This window comes from Patella vulgata, chromosome 1 (genome assembly GCF_932274485.2).
Source record: "Patella vulgata chromosome 1, xgPatVulg1.2, whole genome shotgun sequence".
Lineage (NCBI taxonomy): Eukaryota > Metazoa > Mollusca > Gastropoda > Patellidae > Patella > Patella vulgata.
This window is the reverse complement of record NC_065879.2, coordinates 75029713-75057267: the sequence shown is the minus strand read 5'-3', so window position 1 is coordinate 75057267 and position 27555 is coordinate 75029713. Positions and strand designations below refer to the sequence as shown.

Here is a 27555-nt window from a genome sequence, read left to right as displayed (position 1 = left end):
AAAGTCCTTTATATAGACCCAGTGTTTCCATCAAGGTCAATTGAATAACAATAGTACATTTTTAATAAAAAAAGTTACTTTTAATAAGAAATGAACTGTTCTTTGAAAACGAAAAAAAGTAGTTCCTTTTCAACTGACCAATCAAATGCATGTAAAGCGATATCTCCTAAAGAGATATCGCAGTAGATTATGAAATATATCACACAAGCGATATCTACTGTAGAATGTATTATTGGGTGATAAAGATATTTATCTCTTAAATATTAAATAGATATATATTTTCTGTCTATTAAAATATTATATATATATTATCTCTCTTAAGTATCAAATAGATAGATATGTACTTTATATTTTTTTAGTATCATGCAGGTAAACCAAGAAGTTACGACTCTTTGGTGATTGAAGCTATGGTATCCTTTCACATAAATAAAATGTAGAAAATTTGTCTCCAATATCATTTATCGTGATAACTTAAGTCACAACAATTGCTCTGTAAATAATAGATGCGCAACTCAAATTTGTTTAACCCCAACACCACTTACATAATCAATTGCAGTTTTAGAAACCTGGAAGACTATGACTTACGAGGTAATTGCATGTTTCAATGGCAGGACAATATCTCTTCATCATGGATTGTATCTCTCTGGAACACGATAATGACCCGGCAACAACTCTTCAAGGGGTGGTACACCAACAGAGGTAAGTTGGACATGTCCCATACATTGTCATGGGTTATTTAACTTGCCACCATTATGTACCTAGGCCTATCGTCATACCCGAACGACTAGAAGCATCTGTGCCGCTTAGACAAGGAAAAACTATGTTATAAATTCAAGATGAACTTTCTTCGTCAACAGCATGCTATAAATGACTTGTAACATTGACACTTGCTCAATATGATGATTGTTATTGCACAGAAAACCCATCCCACTTCTCTATATCATTTCTACTAAAACTAGTGTAAATGAGCAAAAGTGTGCAATAACATTGAACATGTCTAGTTATTGCATGGTTAAGCTCCACCCAATCTATACTAGAGGGAAAACAAATCTGCTTATTCAACGAAAAGAACGAAGGAAGATTTCCCATCCATGTTACAAGCCTGGTTGTGCAACACTATAGAATATTTAATAGTATTCTATCGATATAGATAATTATGTATATCGATGAAATACTATTAGATATAATATAAAGTCCATTTAACTCTTCATTTGTCATGCATACAAAAACGCCAATGGCAATGTTTACGTCATTTTTTCACAAAACACATGCAGCCTTTGTATTATATTATATTGTTAGAAACAAGCAATGGGTACGTGGTTTTTACAATCGTATGTATTATTAAAGTGTGTGTTCTTTTATTTGGGATATGAATTGTGTATGCATTCGTTACTTATAATATACCTGTATTTAAAAGACTCGTGTTTAAACTCAATAGGTGAGTGGATACCAGTTGTGTGCAAGAGTTAAAAAGATTCCTCGATTTCGTATTACACCATTGTGATTTCTGGATCTCCTTAAACAAAATTTATGGAAAATTTAATTTGGATTACTTTGATGGATTTTATTGATTACTTACGTACCACAACAACAAGCAGTTAGTTTCGTTTCGTGTGTGTAGTGAATAATCTCATGGATTGAAGACGTAGGTTCTTTAGACGTTAGTTTCGTTCAATAAAGGCTATCCGCCTTGACAACACCGACTATGGGCTTGAATGCTCGCGGGGACCGACTTGGTTTATGCCAAAATAAAATTTCAAATATGGTGGCTGTCATGTAATAATGTCATTAGAATTTGGGTTTCGTCAATTAATCTTAGAGACAGACAAGAATATATAAGCCCATCAGTTGGATTATGTTTGTACCTCTGTGCTTAAAGGAAAACGAAAGTTGAAAGGGAAAATCAAGAAAATAAAACTAGATCCAGAATTGGTGTTAATAAGAGTGGGTGTCACATATTTGTTACCTATAGAAAATTATCTACTGTGTTCCAGAATCCACGATGAAATTAGTATTTTGTGTGTTTTTGGTTTATTGGAATACTGAGGTGTTACAGACTGTTGAGGTATTTATTTTATTTTATATTTTCAGGTATTTACTTTATTTTATATTTTCAGAGAGAGAGAGAGAGAGAGAGAGAGAGAGGGGGGAGGCCATATTATATAGTAGAGTCTTTCTTTAATATAGGGAGAAAGTACCCAATGAATATCAACAAGGTTAGTTTAGCTTCCTACCCCTTGTCACCGACGGCCAATGGTGATGGTGAATACATGAATCCAGATAATACATTGGCTATCAAACTGCTCTAGGATGTTAGGTCACGGGAGATAACTAACACCTTTATCTACACCGTGTCTTTTTTTCAGGTGATTACCCCAGGTAAAGACATACTCTGGACACTGATTGAAAGTACTAAAGTCGGTGACGAAACAGAAACATGTTTTACATGTGCCGAGCAGGTGACCATGGCAACAATTGGTGTTGGTCACTGTAGTAGCTGTTTTGGAATATGGAAAGCAACAGCAGGTAATCATTAAACAACATATGGATGTCAATCGGAATTCCTCGGTGTTTCGTAATCCGGTGTTAATTATGAAAATCTACTCACCAATAACTTTGTTCAGCTACTTTGATCAGCCCTACGAACCCTTAAGGAGTAGTATGACAATCATAAAGAAAATCACTACGTTTAGATAAAAAAAAACCGGAAAAAACACGTATTTCAAGAGTGCATACGAAAATGTGCCATTAGAACATATTAACATATATCGCAATTACTTTATCTTCTAAATCTGAAATCTCATCCGCGCAAAATGTTCATATCTAGCCAGACAAAAAATGTCCGATGCGTCCAACATTTATATAAAATATGCCCATATCAGAAGAAAAATATTTATTACCTGTGTTGAGTTTTAACAGTAGACACATTTATGGTAGCTAGAGTGCTCAGTGAATCTGACGTTGTCTCGCTAACCTGGCTTACTGTGTTCGATCCCTGAGTTGGACGAGAAAGTTCAACGGGTGGTGCAGCACAAAGAACGGAAAACCGAAGTCACGTGTTCACATTGGCTTGAACTAACGAACTCCTGGTCCTGGCACGATTTCCTTCATAGCACACTGTCAATCTGAACAACACACCCACCCTACCTGCAGAGAAGCTAGCTACCATTTAGTTTTCGAACGTTAGTTACGTACGAGAACATTGTATGACGGAGCAAAGCAGAAGGACATTAAACCCCATTTATACATTTATTAATATAACTATATTTTTCAATTTTAAGAAATCCAAATTTTAGCACGCATTATTAATTATTTATTGAACTATGTGTTTCGATAGGTTTTCTTAAAATTAATCAGGTTCTTTGATAAAAAGATATCTTGTATTCCAGAGAGAGACTTTTGCATGCATTACGTAGGGCCAGCTTCACTGGATTATGATTTAGTTAAAGAATATCGTATACCAGTCACGTGTAAAAATGGCTCAAGCTCGGATACAACCAATGTTATAGTCAAAGTAACACCCAATACACCGCCATATTTTACACAACCTTTATCAGGTAAAATAATATTCTATAATTAAAGGGACAAAATATTAGACCCTATGGCTATACTAACTGACTTGTGCGCATAACTATGAAAATGGCGCAAAAATGGCTGATTAGCAGATTTGTATAAGATTTCGTATTGTTCTAAGTTTGAATATTTGAAACTGAAAATATTTGTTTTCTATTCACCGACGAAGATCTTATAGCATTAATGCGGTGTTAGTTATATTTATTTTGCGGTGGTTACAACTTGGGGTATTTCGAGAGTGAATAGTTCTACGAGCGAGTGGCTAAATGTACTCCAACCCTCACAGTGTCCACATCGTCTTTATAAATTAAACGATCTCACAAAACGTCGCATGATGTGAATTTAATCCAATTTCAGTCTATTGATTCCATCTCTTCGTAGGGGGTTGGCAGGCCGAATAGTTACCGCGTGCACGTTGAATCAGGGAGTAGGATCGCCTGTCCAACCTCTTCGGTTTTCTCCGGGTACTCCCGCGTCCTCCCACTGCTAAAAAAAACCTACGCGCAAGCCAATTATTGAAATAAAATTGAACCATATTTAAGCCCCGAAATGACTTAATTTGTGTCGAGTTGACGTTAAACCCCATTTCTCTTTCTCTCTCTATCTCTTCTTAGATACAGTGACTGTCAGTAGTCCACTACAAAAGTTTGATGTAATTGACGTAGATGATGATCAGTTGAACTTTTATCTGTTACCCAACCCTTTTCAAGACAAATTTAAACTAAAACAAGGTAAGAGATGTTACTATATTATTAGTACCAAAATATTAATACATTATGTATGTTGAATGAGTTCGTGAACAAATTAGTCGTTGTAGTTTGTTCAATCGTGAATGCTAATTTCAAGTACACACATTTTAAATTATATAGATCAGTGATTCTCAACCTTTTTTTTTGCCAACGGCACACCTTGGAAGACATGATAAAATAGCGGCACACCTGGCTAAATATATATGAAACATTTTGCAAAATAAAAACATGGTAAGTCAGTCGGTATACAACTGTAGACAGAGACTAGTCATAGACACATAGAAAGATTCAAACTATAATAAAGAACAACTTAATAATTATTGGGATCACCTGGTTTTTCGCATTTTCTTAGTGTGCCGTTCAAAATTACACAAGTTCCTGATAAAGGTGAACCCCTAATTATTGGTTTTTTTTACTTCATGTGATTCACAGGCCACAGAATATACGACTAGATAAATTTGTATTTTAATTATTTGGAAAACATTACCAGAACCACACGTAATAAACACAAATGCATAATATGGAACACAATTACTATTTTAATTAAAGCGACAGTTATGCAAGAACGTGTAATAAATGTTACTTGAGCTATAGCTAAAGAAAATTGAATGCTGTTTACGGTCATATCTAAATCAAAGTATCTACGCCTTTTTTTTACGAAAGACACTACAGTGTACCATCCATTGTACGAATACAAACACGCCTAGTTTTTAGTATAAATGTAATATATAATTTGTACCGGTTTGTACCAGGCACGAAACAAGCCACGTTGGTACCAACTACAGATCTAACAGAAGTTTGTGAAGATGAAATAGTTTTAAAAGTTATGGTTTCTGATAATTTTAACCCACCAGTAGGACCAGTTACAACTACTGTGGTTCTTAGTAAGTAAACATTAATTTACATCTATTCTACAAGAAAGACATAACTCGACATTATATTACATACTAACGTGGATATCTCATTTGACACCGCTGGACCCCCCCCCCCCCCGGATCCGCGCCTGCTACTCCACTAACCACTGGGTTCATTCACGGGATTTTCACGAATTCAAATTATCTGCCCTTTATGGTAGCTTGATTCTACGAACCAATCAAAAAACAGTTTACATACCAGTCATACGCCATTGTTTACGTTCACCACAATGATCTTCGTTACAAAAAAATGCGAGTTACTTGGTCGATAAAAATAGCAGAAGTTTCAAAGGCGGATATTTTGACTATGTGTGTCCCCCATGGATGGACTCAGAGCTTACTGGGGTACAAAGGAACGATACTACTGGGGATAACGAGAATGCTAGCCGTAGAGATTGTGTTATCCAGACTCTTAAGTGCAAGAACAACGAATGAGAATCAGTAAAAACGAACGGTTTGATAGTTCGCCAAATGGTTTTACTAGCCAAGGAATGAAATGTGATTTAACGTCCTACTGTCTGTTCTGCACCAACTGCTGGACTAATGAAGGCGGACATACGCTATGCAGTGTGCTATGATGGAAATTATGCCCGGACAGCGTCACTATGGTCTACTCTTATTTCGAATTCCAACTGTCAAGGGTTCTTTTACGTGCACGCCAATGTGAATACGGGACCTCGATTTTTTCCCCTCTGTCCTACGCCATTGACAAATGGCAACCACATCGGAAAATCCCGATGAACTTTGTCGGCCAGCTTAGCGAGCCACCGTGCATCACCTTATTAGACCAGAGGAACTGTGTAAGAATCTAGATTAGATAAAAGGGCCATTTTTTTACCCAATACTATACAGACAACAGATGTCCAGGCTCTCTCTCTATATATTTGGCCCTGTTTTTTTTGTAATCTACATTATGCATAACATGTTATTTACAGATAATGTGTCACCCCAAGTAACCAGTTTAAACCGTGAAATCCAATGGGCAGAGAATCGTAATTTTTATCAGTATTTTAAAGGAACTAATGTTGGTAGTGCTGGAGGCACGTGTATCATAACCTCTGAGCCCGTTAAATATGCTGTTGATATCAGTACTTTTGGCTGTGGTTCAACAAGTAAGTAATTCAGTTATAAAATTCGTTCTAGATAAAAAGCTATGGCGATTATCACAACTACTGAAAAAAATTCGCGAAAGGTGTAAATTTGAATGAAAGATCGACAGATTTCAAATATACAGATTTCTGTTATATGATAGTTGATCCTTGACCTCAACAGGCAACGTGAAAATGTGAAACCTTGCTAGGAAATCGGTCAGTGTTATGGACTGAAGAAGATAGCGGCGATAGCAGCATCACAGACAATCTGATTAAAATACAGATCTATATTTCGTTTCGTTTATTAATACTTTCGATAACCTACACCACATGAACATCTGACCAGTTGTATTGGGAGGTCGCGCCAGGTGTCGTAAGAGCGGCTTTTGATCATATGACGTCAGACATTGATGTTTCTAGTGGTTTACCCACAGTTCCGCGTATCGCTCGCCAAGAAGTCGCCGTATCAGATGGTTTCATTGGCTAATCCCTCGCGATATCCAGAACGCAGGTTATATAACAACTCTTCCAGATCTTAGTGTAGTGTAGACAAATAAAACGAAATTTTGAACTATAAAAAAACGAAACGAAATAGGATCTGTGCTTTAATCAGATTTCAGCACAGCTGTGGCATTTTTTTTTCAAATGTAACCTGACTGAATATGCTCAGTGTTCAGCACTAGTTCAAACTTTAAGCACTGTACTCGAATTCGCTTATATCCCGATTGTAAATTAAAGCTAATATTAAATACCCCTTCCATACATTATTGAAAAACTTGACAGGGCAATTTTGTGTTTACTATATACTCTTTCTTTCACGCTTCTTTATCACGGGCACTATGTTTTGTATACATAGAAAGCAAACACACAAGTCTCTAATTTACTTTTGTCGACGTTTACTTTTGTTATGAGACTCAAATTGGCAGAATTTTGTTGACCTGACTGAACACACCAACTTAGCTGAATATAAGGAAGAATCCCGACCTAGTGTTTAAAGTCCTAATTAAGGAACATACATAAGACAAAATCCCTTCCTAATGTTTAAATTTCTGATTACGGAAATCCTTACTTTGCTCGTGGGCAGAGTTTTTATCTGTAAAGAGAAAAATTGGAGATCCAGGAGAAACCACACATGGTTAAATAAATGCAATGGGGTTTGATATAATTTTTCTGGACTAAACGGAAATTTGTTGTTGATTTTTGATTATTTTAGTAACAGTCAATCCGTACTTTCATCAAGCAAATGGAAAAGGTTATGATTATGAAATTGATCCACCAGTAAATTATACCATTGTTTATCAGAAAGGAAAATGTCCGTCTAAACCGGTGTGGGTGTATGTAAGATGGACAAACGTCAATGAAAAACCAGTTTTAGATTTAAACAAGGATGCATATACAGCTCAAGAAGGAATGGTATTTAGTATATTATTGTTTGTACTATTGTATTCGAAGAAAGGGTTTAAAAATCAGTAAACATGATAGGAACCTGGAAGCGCATACTAGTCAACAGACTGGATTTCACCATGTATATATTTGTGAAATCACGGATGAAAGGCTCGGAGGATGGGATGGTAATCAATATGGAGAGGCAACACTGGAGTTGAACGTCGACTTGACAACATCTAGGTCATCTCGGGACTAAAAATATTTCATTTCATCAGTCCGCTTATGTACAGGGGTCTGTTAAAATTGGTAGGAAATCGGTGTACCTGGAGACCTACACCCCACAACCCCACCCCCTGCCCGATAATCAATACTGATGTACTAATTGACTAGAATACAGACGAAAGGCATGCCGATAGCATGTCCGACGTACGACAAGCAGACGGATTTACCACCATCTTGTCGGTTATAATCTGCTCTGTAGGGTGAACACTCGCTCGAAACCCTGCCGATTTTTCACCAACAACGATATGGGGTGCATTAATTACCCGATGTTTACACGATTGCACGGTGGTATTCATTTAAGGGTTTTCCCGGTTTCAACGAAAAGAAATATTTTTTTTTTAGAAAATGGATACCCCCCGCCCATTATTGTTTTGGCGATGGCGTAGAAAATTGCGCAAACAATGAGTTATTGGAGTAAATATCACCGAAATAATTTTTTTTATTATGTATTTTGTAGATTGACGTCCTACCGGACTACACACTAAAAGACCCAGATGCTGGTGATACACACAGCTATAAGTTGGTCTCACCCAAAGATTCTGCTTTTGAAATTGATGAACATACAGGCCGGATATATAGTCTACAATACTTCTCGGTCACTGCTGAGTCTATAACTAAAACGTTTCATGTAGTTGTTACTGATAAAGCTGGGCTAGAATCCGAAACTAAAACAGTTGACATCACCATTACCGACGCTAATGATAATTTTCCCATCGTGGCTGACTTCACCACTCATGCCGAGTACACAGCATGCGAGGATCCACTACCGGTTATTCAAAAACTTAACGCACGGGATAGCGATTTTGGATTGAATGGGGAGACAGAATTCGTACCGGTCAAATCGGCTGTGTTGAGTTTGGATGCAGCAGGTGTGTTGAAATTGGTGCATTCTCCAGAGGATAAACAGTTCCACTCCATCAACATTCAAGCTGTAGATAAAGGTACCCCGAAGAGATATAGTGACATTAAAGAGTTCTCGGTTATAGGGACACCATGCCCGACCACAACCCCACCACTAACCACGACTCTACAACCATCAACCACTGAACTCACCACATTACTTGATACAACGACACCTCCGACAACCACTGAGCCACCAGAAAATAATAAATGGTGGGAAGATCCTTTGACCTTGTTAGCTGTCATTTTAACACTTTTACTAGGTTTTATAATATTTGTACTGGCTGCTTGCTGTTTAATCCGATGCTGTGGATGTTGTTCTAATGGCGGGTAAGTTCTGTAGTTTCCGTCTTTGTCAAATGCAAGAGTAGATTACCACCAAGAGTAGTCATATCGTATGCGCCAAGCTGCTTCTTTGTATTTTATAACCCACGGCCTTTTAGAGGGCCTGACAAGGACAGCAGTCTAGCCGTTCGAATGGGACGAAAAAACCTAGATCCCGTATATACATTGGCGTGCACTTAAAGATCCCTTGGAATTCGATATAAGAGTTGACCACAGTGCCGCTGCCCGGGAAAACTTTCCCCCATAACACACTGCATGACGAATGCCCGTCTTCATAAGCCCAGTCGGAGCAGAACAGCAGGACTTCAAACCCCATTTCATTTCATTTTTTTAGATGGACAGCACCGTTCAGTCACAATGTCACAAGCTGGACAATAAAATTATTGGGGTTAAACTGTCATGGGTGTGGTTATACGGGTTTTCTAGGGATAAAATGGATTTTCTCTGTTCTTATTTGGGATTTTCATAGATTAGACCACCAGTCCGAATAAAACAATATTACGACTATCCCTACACAGTGGTAGACTCATTAGTCTGCTTATTAAACAAGATTGTATGGTATTCGAATGACCTTTTCCTTTTTCAATTTGTAGTAATTCGATCCAGCCACAAAAATACCAACCGAATAATATGAGTAGCAAGGCAGCGCAACAGACACCACAGAACCCGGCTAATGCACCTCAACCTACAGGAACTCGTACTGATCAAGCAAGTAAAGATGCTGATACTGAAAGTGGGTTTTCTGAAGGTAAAGACAATAATTAATAAACGAGCGTTTCGGACACCTTTAGTACTTTCGCATATTCCCAGCTAGTGTAATAGACTTTAAGACTAAACGCATTAAAATAGGTTCTTATTTAAAAGCATATTTGACCAAAAAGTACCCAAATCAGTCAATCAGTCGATATCATGTCACCATCTCCTCTTCATGACACCATCTCCATTTCACTCGTTTAGATTGATATCTATTACTAAGCATAAGTATTTATTGTTAAGAGCAAGTAAGAGAACTGATTTCTGTCTGAATACCCGGGACACCGATGCTTTACAGTTATTTTATGATTATTAGGTGAAGAATTTTACATGGATGATAGAGGAGATAGTGGTCAAGTTGTTGGTAGTTCTCAAGCCGATGCTTACTGGAAAGGACGTAAGTTATTACCTTTTTGCACATTTTTTATCTGGCAAAATTATTGGTCTCTCTGGAATAGGTTGCTTAACTGTCTTTAACTACCTCGGCATTTTTACTCATAAATTGATTTCTTGCTACTCCTAGTGTGCGGCAATATGCACAAATTTTGGTGTTACTTTTGCTGTCGGGTTAAATCGATGAACAAAACCCCTAAAGTATAGCGTCTATATACTGTCTGTGCGCATTATAAAACCATTCCCCCATTCAAAGGCCCATGTTTATGACGATACCATTGTATTATGCAAGTTTCAAAAGAAAATGTCAGTAACGTTTTTTTTTAAAGAAAAAAAAATAATCGAGCCGGGACCGACATATGCAGGGAAGAGGGAAGTAGGTGACGACATTATTCGGCACATTAACACAAATTATAATGAAACATAGTTGCACTGACAAAATTCTCATTTTCAACATTGCACCTGTGGTCATAAAATGATGTAGTCTCACAACGACCAAATTATAGTTCTGATGGGAAATTAAACATGAATGTGACTTCATTTGTATTAAACCTATTGATGCTATGTTGTTACAACGGTTGGAATCCCATCTGAAAGACTGGCAAGTATAAAATGTGTCTAACCGCTGGATTGTTTTATTTTTCAGAAGACAAAGCATTTCCTTCAACAACAAATTTTTGAAATTTTCCCACAGAATCTATTCGTATGATATATATATCTCACCGTAGTCTATCTAACCACATCGCCATTTAAACTACGCCCGTCCATATTGCTCTGGTAAAGCGAATCCAAATTTCAAACTTTTGTAATTTCTTGTAATTGAGAATTGATATCCCAGATAGGAGGTACATGCTATCCCCCCTATCAGTCGAGTCAGGTAATTACAATTATTATACCAGAGCTACGTGGACGTATAGTCCAGACGACACGCCGTTAACATGTTAATTATCAAGTTCACTAACCCCCTATTAGCCTATTGGGTTTCATTTAGTGCAGTGACAATATTGTGTGTGCTAGGTTCCCACTATCACGATTCGCGCTACGATTGAAATCGAGATCTTATTGGTGGAGTAATCGTGGTGACCCTATCAGGTCTTATCATATATTGAGGTCAGTCGTAGCAATCGTGTTGATCATATCAAAACGTATCCGATCGTATCTGGAGTTCCAGATCGTGGACCGAATAGGGACAATCCTACCGTAACGCATCGCACGGCAGTGGGAACCAAGCATTAGTGTAATTACTATCGACGCTACATTAAACCCCACCCAACAATATACAGCCATTTTAATAAGTTGTGGTCAGCAGTGAGAAGCACTTTATAAATTGAAAGGCTGCTGTGACACAGACGACCCTTACACTCTGGTTTAAACACGTTGTGCATAGTACTTTAAGATAATTCAAACCAGCATCAGCAGTCTAGGGCGACTACGTTACAGTGCATTAAGAACACCCCCCCCCCACCGAGTGTAATACCACTATACACAACTTGAAATATAAAGGTGCCGATAAACCTAGTATAGTAATCCCAAAGTTAGGATGGTTGCCACCCCTCCGAGCCACAAGCTTATTATTGCTTCTAGCAGATACCTTCCATGTTATTTGATTCAACATACACGATTTTCCAAAGCTGATTATGTTTTAATTGGCCTATTAATTTAGGGCAAGATAAAGTATTGAGTTTAGTTTACCTGACGTGTTGTTTCTTTTAGCTATATGGCAAGTTACATATGGTAAATCGTTTCAAAAAGATATAGACAAGAGTTGGTTTGTTTATTAACATAGTTCCATGTGTTTTTTGATACCCCTTGGCTGTTGGTTTTGTATGCCGACGTAAAATCTTGCACGAAAACAAATTACCACCCCACGAAACAAATCAACACATTAGAAACAATTAAATCGATCTTTTTATTGTTGACTGAGAAAATGCCACTGTAAGAAAATAAAATGCTACACTTTTGTTGTAATAAAAATAATTCTTTGTTTTACAAGTCCTTTTTGAGAATATTAAATAAACAAAAAGTTTATAAAAAATAAAATAAAAATCTTCAATTCACTTTGATTATTTGTGCATTTTATCTAAAAATCCACAGTAGCTGGAAGCGCTCGTCTATCGGGATGGCCAGCAAGTTGCCTGTCAGAATAATCTAAAAAATCAAAATGAAAATATTTTTTGAACCGTATTCGGACCCCGTTCCTAAAACGACTCGATCATCGAACCATAATCGAAAGTATGATCTGTTCAAAGAACAGCTCAAAGGGTGAAAGGATTGCCATATGGTACCTTTGGTAGCAATAGGTACAATCTTATACGAGTCACATCAAACTCGGCTTGATTCAGTGCGGCATTTTAGATTTTCTGTCCTTGATTCGTGTGGTGTTTACCTGAATGTGAGGGTAAATCGAACTTTTTCAATTGTATTAGGGAGGCAATATTTTTGTTCTTACTGGCTCACGGTCTAGAATACAAATAACCCCTTGAAATGTTGTCACAGTTACCAAGTTAACCGACAGTGCATTACTAATAAAAACACAAAGCAGCACAGAAAACAGACCATGTCAACGTAAAGGGCAAAGACCTTTATAACGGCCAAGAAACAAAATCTAAGAAATACTAGAATAAACCTAATGTCAAGACATAAACATGCCACTGGATTACTTTCTCACATACATTTACAACAAAAACAAATTATAGGTGAACTAAAACATGGGTAAGTCTCTTCCTGTACGACTGAATTGAGCATAAACTCACGTTCTTTCCAGTAATAATCAGCTCCACCATCAGGACTACCAACAACTTGACCTTCACCTCCACCATAAATATATTCATCACCCCCAGGCCCGCGTTCTTCTAGATAGAATTCTTCGCCCCCTGATTATTTAAAAAAAAAAGAAATGTAGTAGGGTCCGAATCAGACTGCTATGATATATGATTGCAAAATACCCCGCCTATCAAATCTGATTGAAAGACAGATAGTATTTTGTTTCATATTTTACAGTTTACTTTTGTTGTGTCCAATAGTTATTTGTAAGTGCTTTACAAATAGTTTGTAGCGTTCTTTCACCTGAATTTGGGAAGCCGAGAACCAGCGAATGTTCCCAATAGAGTTTGTTATATATTGCAACACGTAGTTATTTCATGGGTGGGATTAAGTACCATCGAAGGTATAAAATGTATGTAGAACAATCAGAATTGGCATAATAGATCCAGACACAGAATCTGATAACAACAATATTCCGTCTTCATCAGCCAAGTCGGAGCAGAACAGAAGGACGTTAAACTCCATTTCATTTCATTTCACAACAATGTGCGAAACTGGCGCCCGGTCCAAAACTTCTTCTACTTCATTCCAAGGAATAAATGGATCAATATACGCTCACTTAGCCGTTATCATTAGCCAGTGTAACGTGCCGTAATTTGGGGGCAGGCATATATCTAGCTTATATAAACATATATTATGCAAGCGCTAAATCTTCCTATTGCAGGTATATCTTTAGGCCTGAAATGTTATCTAAATTATTAATTAGACATTAATTAACTTATCCAGACCATAATCAACTCTCGATGGCATCGCTAGCCTGCGATGTTTATTGGATTAGGTTCCAATTTGCTGTTCGACTTCCATTCATAATTAAATCAAAAATTGGATGATCGAGACTATGTCTTTTATCCTACCAACTGTAGTAATGATGATCGAGGCTAGCCCCAATATTCAATCACTAAAATTTGGCTGAAATTTTCAGTAAATACCCTTTACATTATCTACTTTTTATATATTATAACGAGAACTGCCAGCTCTTTATCTAATCGTCCATAATGTATCTTTAACTTACCTTCAGAATATCCACTTTCATTATCACCATCTGCTGTTTGTTTTCCATTTTGGGTTCTTGGTGTCTGGGATGAATCAGCAGGGTTTCGAGGTGTTTTGTTTGATGCCTTTCCACTCATATTATTAGGATGATATTTTTGCGGCTGGATCATGTTACCTTTTGGGCTGAAAGTCAAGGGATAAGGAAGAATAATCTAATTATTGGACTGGCCTTTTTATCTACATAATGGTTCGATAATAATCTATGTTTTTGTCTCACGTTTTAAGAGTAATGCTTATACGGCATTTAGTAACTGAACATATGATATAAAACACAAGTTTATATGGACAACAATCACTGGGTTTATTTCACACTACGTTTCAACTTACTTGAGAACGACAAGAGAAACTTGTTCAAACGTAGTGTGAAATAAACCCAGTGACTGTTTTCCATATAAATTTGTGTTGTATATGTTTTAAGAGTAGCGGCTGTGGAGCGAACTGGTCGTTTGGATGGGATAAAAAGCAGAGGTCCACTCCTTTTTTTACTCAATACATAGTGATGGTTTATTTAAATAATTGCTTTACTCGCTTGGCGTGAGTGGTTGGGAAACCTAGAAATAATCCATGCGGTTAAATGGGCCATATTAATTCCTGTCAGTATCATCATCGGAAATATATCAGTATATTGCGTAGCTAGTGCAACCATTTGCCGATGGTGTAGATTAAATTAAAAGAAAGAGTTGGGAATTTACCTGGCTTTTGAACAGCCCCCACAACACCGGACTAAACAACATGCTGCTAACACAAACAGTATAAAGGCCAGAAGGCCAGCTAAAGCAACCAAAATAACAGTTGTAGGATCATCCCACCAATTACTCGTCTCTGGTGGTGGTGGGGTTGTTGTCGGAGGTTCTGTGGTTGGAGGTAGAGTTGGCGGTTGGGTGGTTGGGTAGGTAGATGGTATGACAGGAGGTGTTGTGTAGGGACAGGGCAGTCCTATAACTGATATCTCTCTTATTTCACTGACTCGTGAAGGAGTTCCTTTATCAACTGCTTGGATGTTTATAGAGTCAAACTGCTTATCTATGGGATTATTCTCCAGTATCAGATTCCCTGCTGCATCTAAGCTCATCGTAACTGACTTAGCTGGTACAAATTCTACCTCACCGTTTAGCCCAAAATCTTTATCCTGTGCAGTAAGTTGTCCAAAGACCGGCTTCGGATCCTCGCATTCCGTAAAGGAGTAGGTAGTTCCAAAAGCATCAAGTGTGGGAGAATTATCATTAGCATCACTTATCGTAATAGTAACTACTTTAGTATCGGATGTCAGCCCTGCCTTGTCAGTAACAGCTACATCAAACGTTTTATCAACAGTTTCAGCAGTGACTGTGTAGTATTGAGTGGTGTAGATACGTCCTGTCTTTTCGTCGATTTCGAATGCTGGATCTCGTTGGTTTATAGGTGTAACTATTTTATAGGTGTGGGTGTCGCCAGCATCTTGGTCTGTTAGTATATAATCGGGTAAAACGTCAATCTGCAAATATATTATTTGCAGAGTCTAGTGCGTGTTTAAATAATGATACACCATATAATGAATTTCGGCTCGGCGACCATCAAGATATTACGGGCCACAAATCTGTATTCTGACATGCGAACTCGGCATAAAGGCGTATTTATATCCGTCCGACAACTGATCGTCATAATAGTGGAATATTAGAAATCATGCGGCCTGCCATATTTATATCCAACTAGCTGCGTTGCCCGGATAGGGTTTATCTTGTAACAGCCGTAACAACGCAATAATCATTGATTCTTATTGAATATTAATTTCATCATGAAATACAGCAGTTCGTGTCGAATATCGGTCGCCCTTATTGTGGCTAATCATTTAACGTTTTGGTCTAAGTACCTATGACAGATCTTATGATCTAATGGAACATTTTGACCATTCGGTCACCACAACCCACACATGTTATGCAGTTTAGACCTTGCACGTCAAGGTAGTATATATTTTAAAACAGTATCTGAAATTAAAAAAAAACAACAAAAAAAAAACTATCGCTTACCATTCCTTCTTGAGCTGAATATGCGTCTTTGTTTAAATCTAAAACTGGTTTTTCATTGACGTTCGTCCATCGAACATACACCCAAACCGGTTTAGACGGACATTTTCCTTTCTTATAAACCATGGTAAAATTAACCGGTGGATCCGTTTCAAAATCATAACCATTTCCATTTTGTAGATAATACGGATTGACTGTTACTAAAATGAAATCAATAACAAAATAAAAGTGTAAGTTTCTCATTTGTAGCAAAATTATAAACTGTTATCCTGACACAACGTGGTGTTTATGAAAATGAGACTATATGGAAGAAAGCATCAGAAGCGTTTTCGAATTTTTCATATTGGTTCCCATCTGTTTTGGGTAGCGCCTGTGGGAGTGACAAATGGTGTATGTGGAGTCACTGATGTTACGGACAGAGCCTGTGGGAGTGACAAGTGGTGTATGTGGTGTAACTGATGTTACGGACAGAGCCTCCCGCTGGCATACGTTACCATTTTGAAATCGAGACTTAGATTTGGCAATTGTACTTTGACTATTAGTTGTCAAAACTTCAAACACCCAGAATAAAGTAATTTGACTGAAATTTTCAATATATTCATTTTAGATTATCTATGGTCAGCTCTTCTATCTAAATCTTACACAGCACATCTGTAATGTATACTCCTAATTCTACATGACTTTTTGAAATTTGAAGTCTTTTGAAAGTATCTCAACCACTTTTCATTGTTAAAATGGCTAAATGCGTAAGACGCTGACACGCTTCCGGTGTTGGCCGAGAAAGTTCAGCGCGATATTCTGGCGTGGTTTCCGCTTGTCAGCGGCGCAGGACAGAGGGCCTGACAAGGAAAGTTGTCTGGTCGTTAGGATGGGACGAAAAACCGAGGTCCCGTGTACACATTGACGTGCACGTAAAAGATCCCTGGCAGTTGGAAATCGATATAAGAGTGCCACTGCCCGGGCAAAATTTCCCCCATAACACACTGTATGGCGTATGCCCATCTTCATTAGCCCAGTCGGAGCAGAACAGTAGGGCATTTCGTAAAATACGGTGTGATACTACCAAGTCCAAGAACGAATCCGGCAAAATCGACCAGCAGCAACAAGACCCATCTTACTCCGGATGTCAGAAAAAGATGGTGGAAATGAAATGGAGATGAGACAGAAAAAGATGGTTTACAGATTCATTAATTGATATATAAAATTTGATTTTCGATGATCCTCCATATATCAGACAACATAAAGCCACACATTCTAGATGTCACCTTATCGAACAATTAGATTCTAGTGATAGCTGATGGGCGAATTTTCGATAAAGGGTCTAAAATGTTAAAAATCATAATTCGTGTCTTTTATGTAAACTATAAAATCTAAATTCATGTCTTTTATGTGAATTATAAATCTAAATTCGTGGATTTTATGTGAACTGTATACTCTAAATTCGTGGATTTTATGTGAACTATAAAATTCTTACTTGTTGAAGCACAGCCTCCAGTGTTGATATCGGCAGCATATGTAGCGGGGTCAGAGGTTATGGTGCATGTGCCTCCTGCACTTCCCACATTACTTCCTCTAAAATATTGGTAAAATCTCTTGTTCTCTGCCCATTGGATTTCACGGTTCATACTGGTAACTTGAGGTGCAACATTATCTACAAATAGACAAAATATACTGGTAAAATACCATTTCTCTGCTTATTTGGTATTTTGTCACATATAGACAAACCTTTATATTGTCGGTATTTTCAGAAATGAATTTCAGATGATTAAAGAAGCCTTCTCAGAATTCACAGCGTTTCGCCTTATATAATTTGGGTTTAAAACAGCCGAGTCACTTTTCTATGTGATTCATATAAGCCGCTGTGAAATGGTTCCTAAGTGGATACTGAACTCATTCAAGGAATTGCATTGTATAATGAAATGAAATGAAATGGGTTTTAACGTCTTGCTGTTCTGCTCCGACCTATTCTTTAAAGATGTAAGATTTAGATAAAGAGCTAACAGTTCTTACTATAATAGTTTAAAATTAGATAATGAAAAATGAGTATATGTACAATTTCAGTCAAATTACTTCATTCTGAGCGAAGTTATGGGCCTTTGGAGAATAATCTCGATTATCATTGTTACCGTTGTTACAATAGTAAACAAAGTCTCCATTATGCATTTCTAATTGAATTATTAAAAATGAAATGAAATGAAATGAAATGGGGTTTAACGTCCTACTGTTCTGCTCCTAACCTGGGCTAATGAAGACGGGCATACGCCATACAGTGTGCTATGAGGGAAATTTTGCCCGGGCAGCGGGACTATCGCCTACTCTTATATCGAATTCCAACTGCCAGGGGATCTTTTACGTGCATTCCAATATATACACGGGACCTCGGTTTTTCGTCTCATCCGAAGGACTAGACAGCTGTCCTTGTCAGGCCCTCCGTCCTGCATCACTGACAAGAGGGAACCACGCCGGAAAATCTGGATGAACTTTCTCGGCCAATGCAGGGATCGAACACCCGACCTCCAGGGGAATTATTAAACGACGAATTAAAAATCACGAGCATACGATGGTATAGAGAGTTGTTATGGTCTTATCATGCTAATCGGTGTCTAAATAATCAATTAGGCCAAAAGAAAGACATCAAGTAAATATCATTTACAAAGATTTTAAGCGTTATAATGACTTTCTACCCGCCATAAATTCCTATAACTGGAATTTCATTCTGCTACATCCATTGGTCAGACCATAAATTGAGTTTTAGTTGGTAGAGATTCTTTCACAAAGTCTCAGCTTTGCATCATTTCCGCCAAAAGGGGAGGCATTTTATTTTATCTAATATGGATCAAACTGCGTACTTACTGAGAACGACAGTAACTGTAACTGGTCCTACTGGTGGGTTGAAATTATCAGAAACCATAACCTTTAAAACTATTTGATCTTCACAAACTTCTGTTAAATCTGTAGTTGGTGACAATTTTGCAGTTGTACCAGTTAGTCCTGCAAAATAATCGAAAAACATTGTTATGTTAATGCCCATCTCGTTACATCATAGCTGATGGACATAATGTTTAATCCACAACGACACAATCTAATAGGTTAAATCCTTCTACACAACGGTGAAACGCAATATTCGCCAAAAAAAACTGTACACACCGATGCCACGCAACATGCAACAAAAATATATACTCAGATATCAAAAATGGTTCACAATCTATGGGTTTATCAGAAATATCTTATTGTTTTTAATTATGACTGATGGACTATATACAATAGGGTTAAAACTAAGCATATCTTACTTGTTAATTGAAATTTATCCTCGTAAGGATTTGGTTGGAGAGTAAAGGTCAAAGGTTGATCTAGTGTATCCACTTCAACAGCAGTAAACCTGATCAGTTCTTGTCCTATTGTTGGACTGGCAACATCCAACGTTTCTGAAATAAACAAAAATCATTTTATTTCCAAATGAGCTTGATCAATCTGATTAAAATACAGATATATATTTCGTTTTTTTTTTATACTTTCGATGGCCTACACTACATGAAGATCTGACAAGTTATAGCGATAGGTCACATCAGGGGTCAAAAGTCGGCTTTTGACCCTATGAAGTCAGACATTTGATTAACCAATCGGCATTGATGTTACTAGTGGATTACCCACAGTTCCGTGCAAAACACGCCCAAAGTTCGCCGTAACAGATCGTTTCATTGGCTTATCAATGACACCATTCAGAACGCGAGTTAAATAACAACTCTTCCAGATCCTAGTGTAGTAAAGACAAGTAGAACGAAATTTTGAACTATAAAAATGAAACGAAATAGGATCTGTGTTTTAACCAGATTGGAGCTTGATCAAATTTATAATATGAATACGAAAGGAAGTGAAATGGGTTTTAATGTCCCACTATACTAACCCGAATTCCGGTCGTTGGAAACAGTAGTATTCTATACAATTATTTATGAATTTTTGTCAGTATTTAGATGATTATAAAATGTGATGTATATATGTAAGCATTTAAATAAAATTTCTTTAATGGTATTTTCTACTTATGTATATATATATATATATACATAAAATAGGGATTGATTAAATTTGTTATAAAGAAAAAAATATAATACCTGATAATGATTGGTCAAAATAAGGGGGTGTATTTGGTGTTACCTTAGCAACAACAAAGGTGGTATCCGAACTCCCGCCATTTTGACAAGTGACTGGTATACGATATTGTCGAACTTTATCATAATCCAGTGAACTGGGTCCAATGTAATACATGCAATAGTTTGCATCTGAAACAGAAGTATTTTATGAAACTTCAACCAAATAATAATTGCCATGGCCACTGAAAAAGATTATAGACTAAAATGGCTCAATGTGCACACAATAATTTTAAAAGGATGCAAAACATTAAATCTGTTGTTAGGGTGACCCACCATAAATAAATATCTCCATATATCTCGACAATTTCGCCACAAACTTTATATATATGCCAAGCCTCAAATCAGGTTCACACAATTATAGTCACTTAATAAACGATCATGTTGTACTTAATAAGCTATGACCATTAATCATCCAGAAATAATAGACTGAAAAATGGTTCCATGTGTCGTCCATAACATCCAGACACTTTTGAGTAAAAGATAGGTTACGTGCCCTTGTTTTGAAATTAGTCTCGCTTAACCAGTCTATCGACCATTCTACGTCTGATTGACAGGTCGGGATAATCAAGACTACTTTTTTACGAAACATAACAGAAAGCTAGAACAAGAAATTGAATTTAGAAATGAGCACGTTAGCTAGCTCAACAATTGTTTTAAGAACCTTGTAAAAGTAAAATGAAACTACTGCTAGTATCATGTTCCTGTCTAACCCGAGTGTTTCAGAGATATTATTTGTACTAAACCAAAAGATGCCGCTCTTAACGGTACAGTTAATGATAAAGCGATTTAAAAAATGAAACGAACGTAATTTCTAAATCTGCTGTAATAACCAAGAAGCTTAATTTCACTGCTATTTAAAATCGTCAACCATAAAATTTTTACGGCTGTAATAGTTGATAGATTTGTAGAGAATTGCACGTGCCATGGCTATTTATAGTATCATACTGTCAGAAAGTTGGCCTCGACACGGCGAATGTGCACGCTTCAGTGGTAGTCTCGAACTATCAGCGGTTGACTGTATTTCTGTAGGTGCATGGGTCACCCTACTGTTGTTGTTTTCTTAGCGCGTGCAATAGAGCTGGTGATCGTCCAATCACGGTCGATTAACTGCATAAACTGTATGGTCGATGCCAGAATGGTATTTCATGTCTCTCCACGAAAGTCAAAATAGCATAATATAATTACCAGGGCATTAGATGAGATAAAGAGCTGACAGTTATCGCTATAATAGTTATAAGAAAATAGATAATGAAAACAAAATATGCTGAACATTTCAGTAAAATTGCTTCACTCTGAGCCGAGATATTAGTCATTGATTTTTAGCCTAGTATCGGCCGTCATTGCCGACGTTGGTATGATAACAAACAAAATCTCGATTATCCATTTTTACGTTAAATTATCCATCACAAAATGTATTCAAAACCAGTAAATATCGCAGGCTAACGATGGCATCGATAGTTGATTATGGTCTGGATAAGTTAATTAATGTCCAATTAATAATTTAGATAACATTTCAGGCCCAAAGAAAGACCTGCTATAGGCGGATTTAGCTCTTGCATAATGCATGTTTAAGTTTTCGATCCAGGATAAGTGGAGGACAACAAACAAGGGGATATGTCGTTCAAGAGAGTAAGTTAGAAACTTATTCAAATTTGCCTACCTGTTGTTGCTTTCCATACTCCAAAACAGGTTCCACAGTAACCAGCACTAACTGTTCCCATGGTTACCAGACCAGCGCACGTAAAACATATTTGTTTATTGTCACTTACTTTGGTACTTTCAATCATTGTCCAAACAATGTCCGTACCTGGTGTAATCACCTGAAATATAGGTTACTTAAGAAACAAAGACTCGTGTTACCAGATCAAAGGACACTGCTGCGATACAGCGCATGTCCAAAGAGATGAATGGGTCAGATTTGGTACCTTAATCAAATACATGCATAGTAGTTCCGACTCCGTTCAGAACAATTCCATGGGTAAAAATGGTAGAGAATGCGTTATCCAAAAAAATATTTCTGAGACATTAGTAGTTATGTCAGATCACTGAAAGATCAGCATCCTACAAAATCGCACTCACTTCTAAATCAAATATTTAATTAAAGTAATACATACCTCAGCTGATTGCGAAGATTTATAATTCCAGGATATTAGACACAGCATAATCATATATTTCATCTTGAATTCTGTAACTTTTTTAATTGCGTAAAATGCTAAAAAGGTTAAAGTTAATGATTTAGGAATAAAAATAAATAGGCGTTATTCAACTATATTATTTCATAAAATATAATCAGCTATATACCTATGGTATATTGAAGAAATGGAAGTTTTGAAATTTCTATTAAAAACGGTATTTATGTTCAACCTTTAATAGTGCATGTGGGTCTAATCCACATTAAAGTGAACTGACGTGTCAGTTGTTAACGCAGATAAATGCCACAACAATACACATAAAATATAATTTCATATAAACCTCACTCTCGATTATCCATTTAGCGCTTGCACAATGTCTGTTTAATTATAGTTTAAGATTTTGAAGTTTCTTAACCATACCTTATATAAACTGAATGATGGGAAACGAAATGCATTTAATGGTAATAGTTATATATTCGATTAATTTTAGCTTAACAGTAAGTGCAGGAGGGCCGCACTACACGCAAAACAAAATCTACAAGATATACCTGCGGACATTGCAAGACATAAACAAATATCAAATCAAGTGAATGAATCCGGGCCAGCTTTAAGTGTCCACTGCGCTTTACAGTCCCAAACTTGTAATGGCACAGACTTTGCTCAAAATGAAAAATAAAAACAATTTACAAAAACGTCGTAACAGAAATAATGCGACCAATCTTGACAGTTGTCGTCTCTTCAATGGCGATAGTCTGCCAGTTGACGTCATGAGTTAGAACTTCACAACACTTTTAATATTTAGGGGGATAATTCGGATAGATCCCGGAAAACGCTTTAAAAAAAAAAAAAAAAAAATAACCAAGAGTTTGGAGTTTCTTAACCTTATATAAATTGAATGTCGTAAAACGAAATGCATTTAACGGCAATAGCTCCGTTAGATTAATTGTAGTTTAGGAGTTTAGGAGTTTCCTAACCATTCGCTTTATTAATTAAACATGGCATTATTACATTCGAATTCAACATTTCCAATCCGATGCTTACTTTGTCGATGTTATATTACAATACGGTCGTTTAGTACGATATTAATATTTATTAATGTAATGTATGATATTTTGCCAAAATTACTGAATATAGTCATAACAAAACACAGACAACCATTGACATGAATTCGTTGTGGTTCTAATTGTTCAATTCGGAGAGAGTATGGATAAATGGTGCGCGTGTATTGTTAAGAATTCGATTATCTTACAAACGAGAGTGAACAACACCCAGATAATTTATAAGTGAAATGAAATGGGGTTTAATGTCCTACTATTTTGCAATGAAATAAAATAAAATGGAGTTTAACATACTACGTGGCTAATGAAGGCAGGCATGCGCCATACAGTATGCTATGAGGGATATTTGGCCCCGACAGCGGCACTACCGCCTACTCTTATATCGAATTCCAACTGCCAATGTGTACAGGAGACCTCAGTTTTCCGTCCTATACAAACTGTCCTGTCCCTTGTCAGGCCCCCGTCCTACATCACTGACAAAAGGGTACCACGACGAAGATCCCTGTGAACTTTCTCCATCAACATCCAACATCTTACTCACTGAGCCACCGAGGCTCCCAGATAATTTGGAGAGAGATAAGCTTGCATGATAAGATTTCGGTTATAACATCTAAAGTACCTATTCTTGCCCATGAAATAGAAGGGGATAATGTGAATAAAATCTTTATCTAGTAGTGCTTCAAATCATTTAATCGGGCATTTCATTTCTTTATATACATTTTTATATCTCATTTTGAGAAATTATTTTATAACCCTAACATACACAATTCAAAGTACCTTTATTTTTAAAAATCATTCTGGTCTGAAAAATATTCAAATCGGTCAATAATGTATGACCATTTAAAGTTTACACTGTTTTTTTTTATTGATTATTCATCGCCATCTAATTTTATCTTAGATAATTCCATATAGTATAAAGACAGTCCAGTCCATTGTACATAATTTATTTTCATAATAACAAAAAAATAGCTCATCGTTTTACTTTTTATATATATATATAGAGAGAGAGAAATGGGGTTTAACGTCCACTCGACACAAACTAGGTAATTTCGGGACTAACACATGGTTCAGTTTTATTTCAATAATTCGCTTGCGCGTAGGGTCTTTAGCAGTGGGAGGAAACCGGAGGACCCGGAGAAACCCCACGAGGTTGGACAGGCGACCCTTCTCCTTGTCACGTACAACCGGGGAATCGACACCCGGCCAGTTGACTCAATGACAGACCGTACTGAACCCTATATTAGTTCCGAAATGACATAGTTTGTGTCGGGTGGACTTTACCCCCCCCCCCCCTCTCTCTCTCTCTCTCTCTCTCTCTCTCTCTCTCTCTGACACACACACACACAGCATGAGTGTGACTACATTTGTCCAAAACATATTTAATTAGTAATATATAATCAGAAAAATTACAATTCAGATTTCTCTGTTGTTTACTTTGTCAAATTTATTGGACGAAGAGTTTGGGCATGAGGACAAAGACCTGCTATATGGGTTATGTCTCTGTTAAAATATTCTTGGTCGCGTGAAATACACGCTTTACTACAGAATCTTATTGAGGATTTCGTTAAGACATCTCACTTGTAAACATATATATTAATAATGTACAGTGCGAAGACCCTTTTAGATTTGTGATTATTAGACTGTCATGTAAACATGCGATTAGGTACACTTTGATGCATATGCAATGAAAAGAGTTTATATTAAATTCCTAGATGTTCGAAAGTTGATAAACTTACCTTATTTTCGGCAGATTTCGCACTTCGGATATCGAGATATTATATACAATTTAACGTATATAATGTATCCTCCTCAAGGCTCTAATAATATAACAATAAAGAAATCTCTCTGTTCTTTTATCAGGTAGATCAATCTATTCCTGTTGAATATGTAATCCCAGAACTGTATTAAGTCTTCCAGGCAGATTCTGGCTTGTACAAATGATTATATACCTTAATACAAACGATCAGTTCTCACACAAATATAAAATACAATAAACAAACATAAAATGCCAAATCTGTCGTTAGAAAATGAACTGATATGTCCACCCAGCTCCACTTCAAATGAATCTAATGGCGGGTCATATAAACGGAAGAAAACAATAATCCAAGAATCTATTTTAAACCATGGGATAATGTCCTGTACCCCCGCAAATAAACAGCAATGATTCAAATTTTAAAAAGCAGGTTGGGTATTTGTAATGTGTTGCCAAGGACACTTCTTATATTCCTATAGATGGGCATATAATCCCAAAACATTATTTTAATTGGTAGATTAATTCATGCACCCCGAAGATGAGTCAAAGTGAAAATAGACGTCATTATTCCTATTATAGTCACGAGAATAATCCACGAATCAATTTTAAATACAACTTTTCCTATTAATTCTCCATGAAACGGCCTTTGATTACACTGGGGCCATAAACGTAAAACATTGGATTAATAAAATGGCCCTTATCATCCTTATTTCAACCCCCTTTCTGCACTTCGTATCTATAAATATTATATGATATTTGGGATTAGTTAAATGTGACGCACGGACTATCCCGGCTTGTGAATGGTTTGTATACATGTATAGGTATATTGTTGTGTTTATAAGACCGTTATTATAGTATGTATTTAATATATTCACCTTTTTACTAGAATAAGGGGTCTTATTGACAAGCCAGACATAGATAATTCATTGTTGACCCATGTTTGTCAATGGTCGATATAAAATGCGAGGTCTATTGGACGAACAATAATGATCTATAGCTATTATTAAGTGATTATTCAATGATCACAAATAGTAATAATATTGTCATGATGTTTATATTGCTCTGTGGGGTTAAAATGATAAAACCTCTTTGAATTGGGTAAAAAATAAAAGCGTGAATTTAATTAAATTTGGTGTGTTGATTTACTTTGTAAACTGTGTGTCTTTCTACATTTAACAGGTTAAGTGCACAGCGTTAAGATATATAATAACTGACTTTTTTGTTCCACTGTCGACAGTTTAAGACAAAAACTAAACTAAATTTAGTAAGCTGACTGATTTCCGCTTAATAATAATTCATGACGAAAATTCTATCCAGTCATTAATAGAAATCAGATCAATCTACTTCAACATTACTTTTGACCCAATTCAAAGGGTCCCAGCTCCTTAATTATTACTGGCGGGGGGGGGGGGTTAACGCGAGCGCGTTGGATCATAAGGTCTGTTATTGAGTCAACAAGTGGCGTGGTTTCGATTCCCCGCTTGTAAGTGATAAGTATAGGGTCGCCTGTCCAATCTCGTGTGTTTTCTCCGGGTCCTCCGGCTTCAAGACCCCTACGCGCAAGCGAATCATTGAAATAAAATTGAACCATTTTATGTTAGTCCCAAAATAACTTAGTTTGAGTCGGGTGTAAGTTGCCTCTCTCTCTCTCTCTCTCTCTCTCTCTCTCTCTTTAATAGACACTTTTTATTTGGGTCAAAAATAAAATTGTCGATTAATTTGGATTTTAGAAGTCGTATTTGGGAGATCACAATCGATGAACCGGTAAATGTCCCGGAATCGAATCTCAGCGTGGACGAGAACGGTCTTTTTATCATTCCGTGGGTTCTAATCATTTTACTAACAGAGCCAAATGAGTCATAGTCATCTTATACAGAAGTTTTAAATGAGGTCGAGCTAGACATTATAGGTCCTGAACTTGACTTTACTACAACTAATGATGGCGTCAATAACTATAAACCAAACAAACACTCTAAAAATGTCAATCACCTATTAAAAGGCAAAAACGGGTATGAAGTATTGGCGGTTTACCTCCAACACAATACCAGTATTTGCCTCCCTTTATCAATCACAAGCCTCGCCGCGTTTCACGTTTCGATTTTCTTATTATCCATAAAATATTCTCATCAATATTTAAAATCTCTGAACGTGATTCCGGTTTTAAGATCCAAATCGAATACATCTGCCTACTGTCTTCAA

General features: G+C 36.8%; 2 protein-coding genes across 2 annotated transcripts; one reads left to right on the top strand and one right to left on the bottom strand.

The window, feature by feature from the left end:
• The first annotated feature begins 1426 nt into the window (after positions 1-1426).
• Positions 1427-12378, top strand: LOC126808705 (cadherin EGF LAG seven-pass G-type receptor 2). Its single transcript, XM_050533632.2, has 11 exons — positions 1427-2065; positions 2367-2526; positions 3390-3557; positions 4188-4304; positions 5075-5206; positions 6172-6348; positions 7541-7740; positions 8453-9225; positions 9834-9988; positions 10310-10390; positions 11033-12378. The coding sequence occupies exons 1-11, from the start codon at positions 2003-2005 to the stop codon at positions 11065-11067; spliced, it is 2061 nt and encodes a 686-aa protein (XP_050389589.2). The 5' UTR covers positions 1427-2002; the 3' UTR covers positions 11068-12378.
• Positions 12277-26110, bottom strand: LOC126808703 (protocadherin beta-7). Its single transcript, XM_056103545.1, has 12 exons — positions 25340-26110; positions 22528-22625; positions 22074-22233; positions 20375-20542; positions 19556-19690; positions 19119-19256; positions 17740-17916; positions 16269-16465; positions 14955-15736; positions 14222-14385; positions 13140-13259; positions 12277-12534 (listed from the first exon to the last, which is right to left on the bottom strand). Exons 2-12 carry the CDS (start codon positions 22588-22590, stop codon positions 12467-12469), a joined length of 2172 nt encoding a protein of 723 aa, XP_055959520.1. The 5' UTR covers positions 22591-22625; positions 25340-26110; the 3' UTR covers positions 12277-12466.
• Between the last annotated feature and the right edge of the window lie 1445 nt (positions 26111-27555).